The sequence below is a fragment of the Panthera leo genome, chromosome B3, assembly GCF_018350215.1.
Source record: "Panthera leo isolate Ple1 chromosome B3, P.leo_Ple1_pat1.1, whole genome shotgun sequence".
In the NCBI taxonomy this organism is placed as follows: Eukaryota; Metazoa; Chordata; class Mammalia; order Carnivora; family Felidae; genus Panthera; species Panthera leo.
This window is the reverse complement of record NC_056684.1, coordinates 25,584,203-25,598,419: the sequence shown is the minus strand read 5'-3', so window position 1 is coordinate 25,598,419 and position 14,217 is coordinate 25,584,203. Positions and strand designations below refer to the sequence as shown.

The 14,217-nt window shown below is 37.0% G+C and overlaps 1 protein-coding gene across 1 annotated transcript in view; it reads left to right on the top strand.

Moving 5' to 3' along the window:
- GABRB3 (gamma-aminobutyric acid type A receptor subunit beta3) overlaps positions 1–14,217 on the top strand; it is a 75,353-nt gene that overhangs the window by 36,714 nt on the left and 24,422 nt on the right. The window contains exons 4-5 of the mRNA XM_042941268.1: positions 1,660–1,742; positions 4,404–4,541. Coding sequence (XP_042797202.1) covers positions 1,660–1,742; positions 4,404–4,541 — 221 coding nt within the window. The remainder of the gene's footprint in view (positions 1–1,659; positions 1,743–4,403; positions 4,542–14,217) is intronic.

Below are 14,217 nucleotides of genomic sequence, written 5' to 3'. Positions count from 1 at the left end.
AAAGGACACACTTTCACCATTGGTATGGGCTTTATAGCATATGTCTCCATAGCACTTGCATACTATTTGTAGAGAATAATTTAGTATTTATCCATAATTGCCAAATATGTTGACATTTTCCCTCACTGTTCTTTTTGGCCATTGAAGAGTAGAACTTTTCTCAACCTGCTTCTTATCCATATGCTAATAGAAGGACATATTTTACTACTTCACTTATGTTAAATGAGACTAGCCCAACAGAATTGGCACATGCCTGGTGTTTTACTGGTGTTTTGATTAAGATCTGCTGATAGGAACAGAACTTTATCATGTAGCCCAAAATAGAACATTCATATGGAAGGCTATCTAGAGAAAGCTTAGTACTGGGCTTCAAGAAAGGTGGAACATGGAAGGTGGTTGGGAATTCAAGGTAACTCTAGGAATCTCAGGAAGAGACATTCTTACTTCTTCATTCTTCTGATCCACCATCTAATGGCTATAATGAAGGCTGGAAGTTACACATTCCACATAATTTATAAAAATGCTCTTCCTTCAAATATGTAGTACATGCCCTGCACGGCCATGTTCTGTGATCCAGCCATAGTGACCACTATTTCCTCAACAATCTACTCTCTGCATTTTCTCTACCTCTATTATTCTTTCTCATGCCTCACTCTCCAATTTCAAAATGACATCAAAATCCTCTGATTCATGAACTTGCAAGGTCAGCTCTGTTCTTGCCCTGTCTTTAATTTACTTCCATGTAAGAGAATTCCTTTAGCTCCATTCTGCCTTTTAACTCAAGGCCACATCATAGATTCTTGATCAAGTAATGGTTCAGTCATCTGTAACTGTGGTGAAGAAGGGGTGGGATTCTAGAGAAAAAGAGTATAAAATATAGTGGCTGAGTTGCATTTCAACTGAGGCTTTGTGTAGGTTGGTTTTCCTAAAATGAAGCTGTAGACAGAGTTGGAAAATAACCTGACATTTCTAGAAGTGTTGTCTCTTAATGTACAGTTGATTTAACCATTGCATGGTGGAGGTTTAACTGTCCTTGGACAGTTAATGATATAAATTCTTTCCATGGCTGCAGATGACCTTAAGGAAAGCTAACCAACTCAATTTTCATTCATAATTAATAACCAAATATTTTCTTTGAAAAGATATATGATCTCATGGTGAGAAACTCTGAATCATTAGGATCCAGCCCAAAAGACAACTATAATAAAATAGGATCAAGCAGAAGCTTGGCTGAGAGTTCCAAAGTGAAGCCTATGAATCTGTAGCTACATAGACATTCACATGGAAAATCAAAGAATTCAATCTTGATCTAATCAGTGATGTTCCTGCACATACGTTTTTTCTGTGCTATAAAACTGTGCTATAAAAATTGAAGACCAAAGTTTCCTTAGAAACACCTTCCTCTGCTGTTGATTATCCAAAGTCAACATGAGTAGTTTTAAGAGATTTAAAGTTTTTATATTGCTTTTCTTGATAAAGCTGGACTATAGGATACTGAAAAGTTATTCATTCAGTGCACATTATGAAATATGTTCAATCAGGTGTACTTTGAGGAAAGGATGCCCTACATGGGCATTACTCATTGTTTAGCTGGAAGCAGTTTCTCTGCTACATTTTCTCATACCATCTTTAATATATGCCTTCATCTGTGTATTTCAGAATCACCACAACCGCAGCATGCATGATGGACTTGAGAAGATACCCCTTGGATGAGCAGAACTGCACGCTGGAAATTGAAAGCTGTGGGTATCTGTACTTCTTTTTCATTCACTGTATTTTAGGTGTTGTCATTATTTGGCATCTTTTCCAAGGCATATATAATTTTCTTGCCATAGTTTTTAACTATCTTAAATACAGGAGGGTTAATCCTCCACTCCACAAATTTAACTGTCATGAGAGAGACAGAAACAGAGACAGAGAGACAGAGACAGAAACAGAGACAGAGACTCAGTATAAAAAAGTTATCCTGTCTAATCTGATTAAGAGAGTCTGCTTGGTGTGCTGAAATATAAGAAAGCAAGCTCTCCTCACCTTGATCCATTCAGTGAGAAGAGAAAAAACACTGAGATGCAATTTTCTCACAATATGCTTCATCACACATGAGTGGCTCTACTCCTGGGAACCTGGGCAGTTGGAGTAAAACTCATTTCCCATCAGGAACTCAGCTTTACAAGCAAGCTATTCCTGCATTTTGGCAATTTTCTCAATTTTAAGAGATTCAGATGCCTTATTGGTATTTCAGTGTTGAATACGTTTTTTTGTGAGGGATGAAAACTGCATCTTTATTATCTAATAAACAAGTGTCCCTCCTGCTACCTGAACTACATCTCCTGGCATATCCAGATGTTGCTGTTGCTGTTGTTACTTATCCTGGTCTATCATAGAATGGTTTATAATTAGTCTCAGTTAGGTCTAGTCTTGTCAGATTTCTTTAGGGGGAAGGCAAATGACTGCAGTGTTACTGATGCATTTGTGGTGAGAAGTGAGTGTCATTGTGAGCAACCATACTGGGAAGTTGCGCTGGGTGTACACATGTTTTCATCCTGTATAGAACTGACCCCACTGTGCACCTCATTTCGACAGTATATCACTGTCAACTTTTCTGAGAGCCATGCTTTCAGAAAGTGGGGGACATGAAATCATGTCAAGTGATGCATAATGGAATCATCTGGGGAGATTTAGCATGGAGGACAGAAAGCTCAGTGGAAAAATGATGATTTCCCAGTAATTGAAGGTTTATCTTAGAAGTCAAGTGGATTCTGTATGGCCGGAAGGCATAACTCCCAGTGAGGTGATGGAAATTTCAGGAAGGCAAATTTGGGACCTAAGTAAGGAAGCAGCTCCTACTCCAAATCTCTGAACACATACTGAGTAGCCTCAGAGGGTGCAGCTTCTGTTACTGTGATGTTTGAACTGAGGGGGAGAATGGGTAGGACGGTCTGTTATCAACTTCCTCAGAAAGTGAGGAATAATCTTTCACTTCGGAGCCATTAGAGAAAATCCATAGTTAAAGCATTTGAGTGGAAGAAAGGATTTTCTGGTGACCTGACTACACACATATACAAATGTTTTTATTTAAGTCAAGATGGAAATGTGAGGAAGTGTGAGCCCCCACACAAGGGGAAGGGACATACTACTGGGCACAGTATGCAGTCTGAGCTGCAGCCAGAAGACCAGTGGTGCCAGGCTGGGTGAGCAAGAGAAAGAGAGTGGATGTACTCACAATACATACAGGGTCCAGTTCTGTAGTTTCTTCACATCCTTGTAAGGACTTTGGATTTATTTCACTAATTGTATTGGGAAACATTTGAGAGATTTAAGCAGAAGAGTGGCTTGATAAGATGTGTGTGTTATGAACTGTTGTCATGATTGCCAGATGTGAATGGAATGTAAGGAAGTCAGAAAGAAGGGAGGAGACAAAAGTTGTAACCACCAGATCCAAGGAGAGAAGGCAGCAGATGGGACAAGGGAGATGACATTTGCCATGGAGAGCAGTCGTGCCCATAGCTTTGGCCTATTGTCAAATATTGAGTGTCTGCCTTACATTGTATTACACATTCAAATTAAAAAAAAGTCTGTTATACTGATAGGATATTTTTCTCTAGGTCTAAGTTTTAATCAACCTTACTAACAAAGTTAACTTAATTCTGTAGAAGACTCTTGGGTGGTGCCAGAAACATCAGATTTGATTGTCCTATTGCCTCATTCTGAAGAAGCATTGATTGATTTATTACAAGGTGAACAATGTACACTTATGCTAAGAGCTGGGCTTGGAGCTATAATCTGGGTAATAAATACTACCCTTTCTAAACTCCAATAGTATCCCAACCAAATGCATTTCTAAAGATGGCAGACCTCATAGCCAGAAATGTCTGATGAAGCCATATAAAAATACCAAGGAGGACCCTACTTTGCCCTGAAATTTTCTAATGCTATCAAACTTCAACATGTTAAATTCACCCTCAGTGTTTTAACTTTATCATAGTTTTTGAGAGGAGTTGCTTTTCCAGAATTCCTTATACTTGAGGTTTAATTTTTTTCTTACAACCATCTTCTGCAGTGCTGTTAATATATATTTTAAATTCATTTCTATGCAACATCCAGTCCAACTCTATGATTAGGCTTTGCAAACAGAATTCTGGTGAGAGCATTCAGTCTCCCCAGCTCCTCTACTTCTCAGTGCTAGTGTGGTCTGAATGAAACAGCAGAGGTAGTAACCAAAAATATTCGAAAGTTAGTTCCTTGATGATGCTTTTTCTCATAGTTAAGCACATGAAACAAATCTACTTCAAATATGGGAAAGCTGTTATTTCATTTTATTAATTACAGTTTCTTTAGGCTTGCATGTAAACAAAATGAAGATTCTTCATTTCTGTCATGTCCCCACTTCTCTCTCATGGCAGATGGCTATACCACAGATGACATTGAATTTTACTGGCGTGGAGGTGATAAGGCTGTCACTGGAGTGGAGAGGATTGAGCTCCCTCAGTTCTCTATTGTGGAGCATCGTCTGGTCTCGAGGAATGTCGTCTTTGCCACAGGTGAGTCCTGTGTTCACTCACTGGAAGCCTAGGCAGTGATGGTCTCATAATGAAACCATGCAGCTTACTCACAGAACTTGGTCATTCAAAGATGTACTGTCATCAGTAATTCATCATCTTAGGTACTCCTTTACTCTGTGTCTAAAGGGATTGGTAAACTTTGATGGGAAGGAAAGATCACCTCACAAGGAGATGCATTCAGGGGACAGTTACTGAGAAGTTAAAAAGCTAGGGTGAATTTAACCAACCCACATATGGTAACATAAGAAACTCTCATTTCTGGGCAGACACAAATCCACTGATAGCCTTGGAGGCAGACAGGAAGGGAGGAAGGAGAAGGAGGAAGATCTGAGGAAGTAGTGCTATTCCCCTCCCAGAAGTAAGAGAACTTCACCCCACTTCTGGGGTAGCAGCCTTGGTGGTCCAAGAAATTGGGCCACCCTCAGTGAGTGAGGCTTCTTGAAATATGATCATATTCTCCTTACACTATCTGGTTAAGGTTGCCCCAGCCTGGGTTTCATTGTCATCTTTGTTTCAACCATCTAAAGATTGAGAAGGTAATTTCTGCTATCCTGTCTGTCCTTGTTGAGGTTTCATTAAATTACAACTATGTATATTTTAACATTGTGCAGTGTTTTCTTGTTATCCCTGCATTCCTTCTAAGGCCCATATATTGTAATTGAGGTAATAAACAAAAGTCCTTTTTAATCAGTAAGGTTTTATAAAGACCACAAACTCTGGGTTGAAAATGCTAAATAAAGACAGAGCTGGAACCTTCCACCTCAGCTTTCTCCTGTCAGTATAGCTTGAACAATGACAAGTGGGTGCCAATCAGCTCCAGTTCTGTGAGGGCATTCATAAAGCCCAAGGAAGCCCCTGTTCTTTCTGCCTGTTGCCTCTGGCTGGAATGCCTGTGACCAACAGCCACCTGCCTCTCCTTTGCCTGGTCACCTCTGACTCATTCTTTAGCTTAGTCTAGATGCCACTTCCTCTGGGAAGACTTTTTGACTCTGCTCTGCTTACACACTTACACACTGCCTCCCCAAGCTAGATTAAGTGGCTGCTTTGTGTTGCCACAATACTGCTCTGCTGTGCCTCTCACCTCAAGGATACATCTCCATTAGGAGGGGCCTGTCCTGGTTATGGTTTACCCCTAATCCCATCCCCATCTTGTATAATGCCTGACATGTCCTAGGCATGCAACAATAGTCCCTGGATAAATGAACAATGAGTCAAGCACCAACTTCTCTCCTCTCTACCCCAGCTTCTAAGAACCAATGAGACATGCTAAGTATAGACAAAAGCCCGAATGCTTAAGACACCAATCTGGCTCATTTTTATGCAGTGCCACTTTACCCTCTGTTGCAAGAGGTGCTACAGATATCCCTGTAGTCTCTAGAGGCACTCACCTCAGATGGACAGTAAGAGCCAGCAAGTACACTGGCTTATTGTTAAGCAATGGTTTCTACAACCAAGAAATCTGCCCTGTGATGCATTGGATAAAATGCTTTACTGATTTTAGAACCAGGATTCAAATTGTTCCATGCTACAAGTGATATGTGCAGATGTTCCGCTCAGAACATAAGAGTAGTGTTCTCTCAGTGGAATAATCTTCCCAAGCTTGCCTTGGTCTTGAAAATTGCCATTGTGGCCATTAGTATGTTGCCTTGAGGATCTCTTACTGCATTTTCATGCAGCCTCATCAAAGAGATGGATGAGGTCTGTGTGCAGTGCTTCCATAGGAAAATGCAACCATTTAGAATGGCCTTCCTGAATCCTCTACCTCAAAACCACTAAGGGGACTTTTTTTTTTTTCTAGATGCACTCTTTGTCTTTCTTTGAAGTATTTATATGGTAGAAAGTCTCCCAAATAGACACTACAGATGTGGGGGATAATATTTAAACTATGCATAGAGCAATCAGCCCATCAGAATGAAGTACAATGTCTTCTTTCTAGCACTTACCAAGTTCTGGCATTTGCAAGATATAAACCAGGGACTCCATATCAGTCAGTTACAAACCTCCCAACTTTCAAAGAGCTTGCACTTTATATTGTGTATCAATTATACTTCAATAATAATGTTTTTTTTTAAAGAGCTTGCAGTTTAAAATTAGTCTAATTGGTCAATTCATAAGGAAGTAGCATAAGCTACATTGTTAAAAAAATATTTTAAAATTAAATGTTATACTGATTTGTTTTCCTTTCCACAAGTGTTCTTAATTAAAGAGATTTTGATCAGTCAACAGGATTGATCAGTCAATCAGGCTATATATAGGATTGAAGAATTCTGTAGCCTGATAGAATTCTCAAAAAAGGATTAGTTAAGAACAAACACTCTGGAAGTTTATTTGGACCAGCCTGAGTCCATGATGAGGATTAGATGTAATGCTCTCCACCTCTACTTCCACCTGGAGGTAAAACACAGAGCAGCCACATGAATCTGCAGGACAATGGGTGGAGGCAAGCTAGACTCAGGGGAGGCAAACAAAACATATAAGGTGCAAAATTTCAGATATTTATTCTCAGTATCATGCAAGTGAAATTTTGTTTTACCCTCCTAGCCTTTGTCCTGCCAATTTGGGGATCTTACAGAAGGTCCTTTGCTGTGATTGCCTACAGGAAACTGTCCTAGTCCATCTCCAGGGTAACATGAGGTTTAGGCTACAGGGAAGAGAACATGCAAAAGCAAGTTATGAATATTCACTCAACAATTGACATGAACTGGTTGTGGGACTGGGCCTGGCATCAAAGAGAGAAACAAGGAGTGTCTGGTCTCCTGGGATTTCTCATTAGGCCTTCATGTTTCAGCAATATTCCCCTGATGATTTCACACAGTCCACTGTGTAAAGTAATGCTTAGTGAGAATTAAGCCACAGTAATAGAGCTGACTTAAATATGTTCAAGAGACACTATGTCTGGGGTTTTAAAACACAGATGCTGGAGAAGTCCTAACTGAAACTTGCTAGCAGTGTGACCCAGGTCAATTTATTTAACCACTTTGAAAAATAGGGATATTAATAATATCTATTGGTAGGGTTGTTGGGAGGAATACATGAGTTAGTATAAACAAAAAGCCTAGAATAGTGCCTATAGTAAGCATTTATTAGCTCTCACTAAAATGTGGGATCAGGAAGGAGGCATATTCTGAGGAGTCTGAGAATAGATACTGTAGCGGCTGACCAGATCTTTGTATATATTGGAAAATTTATGACATTCTTCTCCTGAATGATTGGGCTTCTAATTACTTATCAGAGGATTTTAAGAGTAGGGATTGTCTTGGGTTCATATTTGTATCCATAAAACATTCCAGTACCTAGCCCACTCAATAGTTTGAAACCTAAGGGGTTATTGAATTTAGGAGAGGAAATCTGACCATCACTAAGTATGTGAACTCTTATTGAATGAATTGTTTCTGCAAAAGAGATATTATAAAAATTTATGATATTATATATTCAAATATTTAATGTACTAAAATATTATGTATTTTTTTAAAAATACATATAAAACTTCTTTGTACCTGGGGAGGAAATTAAGTACCCCTTTGCTTAAGAAAAGGGAGTCGTGTTCTATAGGTGTGTTTGTTTTTTTTTTTTGAGAGGTAGATAGAGGGGCAGAAGGAGAGGGAGAGAGAGAATCTTAAGCAGGTTCCACACTCAGCATGGAGCCCAACACAGGGCTCTATCTCACTGACTTGAGCCAAAACCAAGAGTCGGACACTAAACGACTGAGCCACTCAAGCGCCCGCAGGTGTATTTTAAAGACAACAAAGAAATGACTGAGTTAGTTCATATTAACAAATAATTATTCAGTTACTACCATTATTCAAGAAATAGTTTTGTTTTGTTTTGTTTGGAAAAAAATCAACCCTTTTAAACTCGAAAGAAAATGAAGCAAGCCTACATTACTCTAACTTCTAACCATAATGGCATGCTGTATTATAATTTATAGCACCTTGTTTTAAGCATTTTTCACTAATGTTCCTTGAAGACTGGTAATAGACAAATAAACTAGCCCAAGTTAAAGTTTAGGAAAACTGAAGTTCAAGAATGATAACAATTTGGGGCCCCTGAGTGGTTCAGTCAGTTAAGCATCCAACTTTGGCTTAGGTCATGATCTTGAGGTTTGGTTCCTGAGTTTGAGTGCCACATCAGGCTCTGCGCTATTAGCAGAGATCCTATGTCTCCCTCTCTCTCTGCCCCTACCCTGCTCTCTCTCTCTCCCTCCCTCAAAAATAAATAAACATAAATAAAGAATGATAATAATTTGATCAAAGTTGCATAGTAAAGCTAGAAAGGATGACGATTCTCATGTTTCTTAAGGAATAAGTACCTCTAATGCATTTTGACAAAGATTTTAAAAACTAGCCTTTTTATACTTTATTTTAAATGATCGTTTTCATCAATTTTACATATTAATGTTATAAGGGTTCTTACAAAACAGGTGAATATGTAGTTGGGATAACAAACAATGAACACAGTGCCTGTTTTTAGAGTCTGTGCCACTCTCTCCTTCACATGCCTATGTTAATAGGCCATGTGTTCTTGATGAACAGTGCTTCATGCAGGTTTCCAAAAACTGATATTGGGATTGGAGGCCTCCACAATCCCAATCCAGGGCCCTACAATTGCTTCATCCAACACCCAGAAATACTTGGTGGCAAGAAATGTGCCTCTGCCTTCCTATTCATCCTGCACTTTGCTGCCAGATTAGTAGCTGAGGAACACTGTTTGCATGAAGCCATTACCCAGCTCCAAATGCTTTGATGACTACCCTTTGTGTGCAGAGTACGATTAATATTCGTTGACCTTGAATCCATATGTTGCACCAACCTGTCTCTTCAGTTTAGCTCACAAATGTCCCCAGTATGAAGCCATCCTGATAGCTGTTGCATCTAACTCTTTTACTCTCCTCGAAGCATATGCTCCTGCATTCTGCCTAAAGACTTTCACTTCTGTTATAGCCTCCACTTGATATATTTTCTTCCTGTTTTTCTTATCCAAATCTTGTATGTTTATCAATGGACAGTTCAACCACCAACACCTCCAATTAGCTTTCCTTGAGCGTACCTGTCATTTATCTTTCCTTTGGAAAACTTGGTATCACACTCTACCTGTATCATTCCTTTATCAACTGTCAAATATTATTAATTTCTGTCAAATATTATTACTGCCACTCTCATATATGTCAGGCATGCAATAAATATATTTTCAATTATTTTTTTGGTTCATAAATTGGTGCTCAGTATTTTCACAAAATGCCCAAGTCCCAAATATAGATTCTTCTTGAAAGTCAGAGAGGATGGGGGCACCTGGGTGGTTCAGTTGGTTAAGCATCCGACTCTTGATCTCAGATCAGGTCAGGTTACAATCCCACAGTTTGTGAGTTGGAGTGGGGCATCGGGCTGCTCTCTGACAGCGTGGAGCCTGCTTGGGATTCTGTCTCTCCTTCTCTCTGCCCCTCTCCTTCTCTCTCTCTCTCAAAATAAATAAATAAACTTAAAAAAAAAGTCAGAGAAGAGAAAAAAGAAAGTAAATTATTTTAATTAGGCTTATTGTGTGTCATTCGTTGTTCCAATCTACTGGATTTCCTGGGAAGTCCTAGATCTATTACAAGTATTCCTTATTGATCCAGAATTATATTTATTTTTTTAATAATTAAAGCATAGTTGACACACATTTTTACATTAGTTTCAAGTGTACAACATAATGATTTGACAACTCTCTATACGTTATGCTATACTTACCACAAGTGTAACTACCATGTCACCATACGACACTATTACAATACCATTGACTATATTCCCTGTGCTGTACATATTCATCCCTGTGACATATTCATTCCGTACAGGCTTCATCCCTGTGACATATTCATTCCGTAACTGGAAGTTTGTTTCTTTTCATCCCCTTCACCCATTTTGTCCATCTCCTTCCCTTTCCCCCCCTGGCAACTATTAGTTTCTTCTCTATATTTATATGTCTGTTTCTGCACTGTTCATTTGTTTGTTCATTTGTTTTGTTTTTAGATTTCACATATAAGGGAAATCATATGGTATTTGTCTCTGTCTTTGTTATTGCATATGCAAGATCATGTACTTTTTTAAATTTTTTAATGTTTATTTATTTTTGAGAGACACAGAGACAGAGTGTGAGCAGAGGAGGGGCAGAGAGAAAGGGAGACAGAATCTGGAACAGGCTCCAGGCTCTGAGCTTGATCTCATACTTTTTAATGAAAGGGTATATGAAGTGAGTTCTCAGATTATTCCTTGGCACCTACAATCTATAGGATTAAGCCAAATCTGAAAACATGCCTGAGTAAGGCTTTCTAAGAAAAAGGAAGCCAGATTAAAAGGGAGATAGAAGAAAAAAGAGAAACAATACAAGGGTGGGGGATCCTCTCCCTCCTGCAACTTGATACCTAGATGTGAGCTACATGGCATTCTCTTTCTCCTTTAACCATTAAAATAAATTTATTTACTATAGTCAATGTATTTCTATTTACTCTGTCATCTACTTCTGTGACATCCATTAGCTATCTATGGTAGAATATCAGAAAATACTGAAAAGTATTTTTAAAATAAGTGGAAACAAATTAGTCTTAGAAATTCTTTGGATTGAAATCTGAAAAAAAGATTGGCCTTCTATATAAGCCTTTAGGAGTAATGTAAGAAATCTTTGCTGAACCTAACTTTTAAACCTCTTCTAGATTGACAATTCTTAATCATTTAAAAGTTGAGGTCTGAAATATTCTCTTAAAAATGTTTAACAAAGCATTCTTCCTAAAAATGGTTAGAATTTTTCCATGCTTTATAATTTTATACAAAGACATAGACTGTTAGATTTTTTTTTACTTTAATGATAACTTTTATAACTTTTCTGTATGAGCACATATAGAAAAATACTTACAATATAAATGCAGAGCTGACTGAATTACCAGAAAGTGAGCAATCCTATAACTGCAATTAGGTGAAAAAGTAGAATGTTATCAGAACCCCAAAATCCTCACTATGACTCCACCTAATGTCCTTACCTCCCTCCTTCTCAAAGAAAACTATTATCTTGTCACAATATAATGAAATTTGTGTTTTTGTTTTGTTTTGGTTTTGCTTTGTTTTGTTTTGTTTTGTTTTTTGAATTTTGTGTTTTTGTACCTTATTTGATGGGATAATAGAGTTTGAATTTAACTGAACATTATGTTTATGAAATCCATCCATGTCACTGTATTTCATTTATTTTCTTTGCTATATTACTATGCAATTACACCACATTTTATTTATCCACTCTATTGTGGGTACAGATTTATGAATAATGCTACTGTGAACACTCTTGTACTTGTTTTTGTGTGTGTATGTGAATATATGCACAGGCAAACATTGACTGTATACCTGGAAGTGTAATTGTGAATGTTGAAGTTTAATGATCATGCCAAACTGTTTTCCAAAGTGATTCTGACAATTTATGTTCATACGAGTAATGCATGAGTGTTCCTTTTGCCCACACCCTTGCCAACATTTCACATGGAAGTTACTGGCTGGGCGTTGGGTGGTTTTTTGTGGTTTAACTTCCATTTCTCTGAGTACTAGTGAGATTGAGCACCTGTCCTTATTGGTTATTTGGAGATCCTCCTTTGTGAATTACTTGTGCAATTCTTTTTTGTGAATTATCTGTCATTAATTTGAGTTATTTATAGATTTTAGATGCAAGCTGGTTATAGGTCACAGCGTGTTACAAAAATGTACTTTTTTACATTGAAACCTACAGTCCACATGCAATTGATTTTTGTGAATGGTGTGAAGTATGGGTCAGGTTTTATTATTTTCCACAGCACCATTTGTTTTACAGCAACACATTTGTCATAAATTTAATGTGCATAGATCTGCTTTTGAACTTTATATTCTGTATCATAGGTTTATTTATCTATCTTGTACCCTTAACTCACAGTGTTAATTACTGTAGCTTTAAGTAGAGCAGATCCTTTATTTACTGTTTACAATCGACTTTACTATTTACTCGTTATTTATTATTAACTTGATTATTTTGGTCCCTTATATTTCCATGTCACTTTTATAATCAGATCATTAATTTTCACCGAAAAAGTGCTTTGGCTTTTTATTAGGAATACATTAATTTGGTGAAAGGCATGTCATTATAATTTTTTCCAATCTGTAGTATATTTTATCTCCATTTACTTAGGTCTTCTTTAATTTGAGGTAATAACATTTTAGGATTTTCTGTATAAAAATCTTGTACATATTTGCTAAATTTTTCTAGATGTTTGATATTTTCTGATGCAAGTATACATGCTAAAAATTTTTAGCATTATTTTTTGTTGTGATATATATAAGAACACAATGATTTTATATTGAATGGCCTTGCTAAAGTATTTATTACTTCTGATAATGTATCTGAGATGGTCTTTTTACCTCTTCCCAAACACTGTAGAGACCTTTGTGCATTTTAATTATTTCCTCATTTGACCTACATATGCTATTGTCATTATATATTATAACTTTATATATATATTTAAAACCCTATATGATATTATTATTATTGTTAAATGCAGTATATGTTCACTTAGATATAATTATAAATGTCCTGTTTTCTTTGTTATTTATTTTATCTCTAAGTCACTATCTGTGAATGTTTCCTTCTGCCTATAAAATATTTTTGGTTTTTGTTTTGTTCTGATTTGTTTTGGTTTTTGCCTAAAGAACATTTGAAAAATATTTTCTTTAGTCTGAGTCTCCTGGTCACAAATTTCTTCTAGGTTTTTTTTCAAAACCATATATGACCTATATATTCTTGTAGGATTGTTCCAGAAATTTAAGTTGACAATTTTTTTTCTTTTCCATTTGAAGATATTATTTCATTGTCTCTGGCTTCCACTGTTTATATTGAGAGGACACTTGTTGGTCTAATTGGTGCTCTCAAATTAATTTGTTTTTCTTCCCCTTCTAGGATTTTTTTTTAATTTTTTTTCTCTTTGATTTTGATTTCATTGGTATTTATGATGTACCAAGATATGGTTTTGTTTGTAATTATTTTCTTGGAATTTATAGATCTTCTTGAATCTTTGGTCTTTCAGCACTTTTGGAGCATTCTTAGTCATCACTGCTTTTGCTCTATTCTCTCCCTGTGGTTTTCTTCTAGGATTCCAGTCTCAATTCCAGTTTTATAACTCCAGCACAAATCTTCTCACTGTATCTTCTGTATATCTCAGCCTCCTTTTTGGAATTTTCATTTTATTTTCTCTTCATGCTTCACTCTGGAAATTTTCTTCTGACTCATCTTTCAGTCCAACAATTTCCTCCTCATTTGTGTTTAATCTGTTATTATCCATGGGAAAATTGTGGATATAATTCAAAATTTATGATGATGTTTTCTTTCCTCAAAGTGAATGTATGTTACCTCTGTCAGACACTAGAGGCATTAGCAATCCCGGACAGGTGATATTGAGTTCAGATTCAGTCCTTGTATATGGGTTAATCCTTCTGGTTTATCCTGACTTCTTGGACAAAGCTCTTTGGAATCCCTACTTGTTTTCTGTCCCTAGTTTCTGCTCATTTAGTCCATGATCTGTCAGATGTCCTAATTAGCTTCTCATCTTTCTCTTCTAGAAAGTATGTGTTTCAGCTACCTGAAATGTGGCTCACCTCTCTATTTCTTTTTCTCCCAGAAC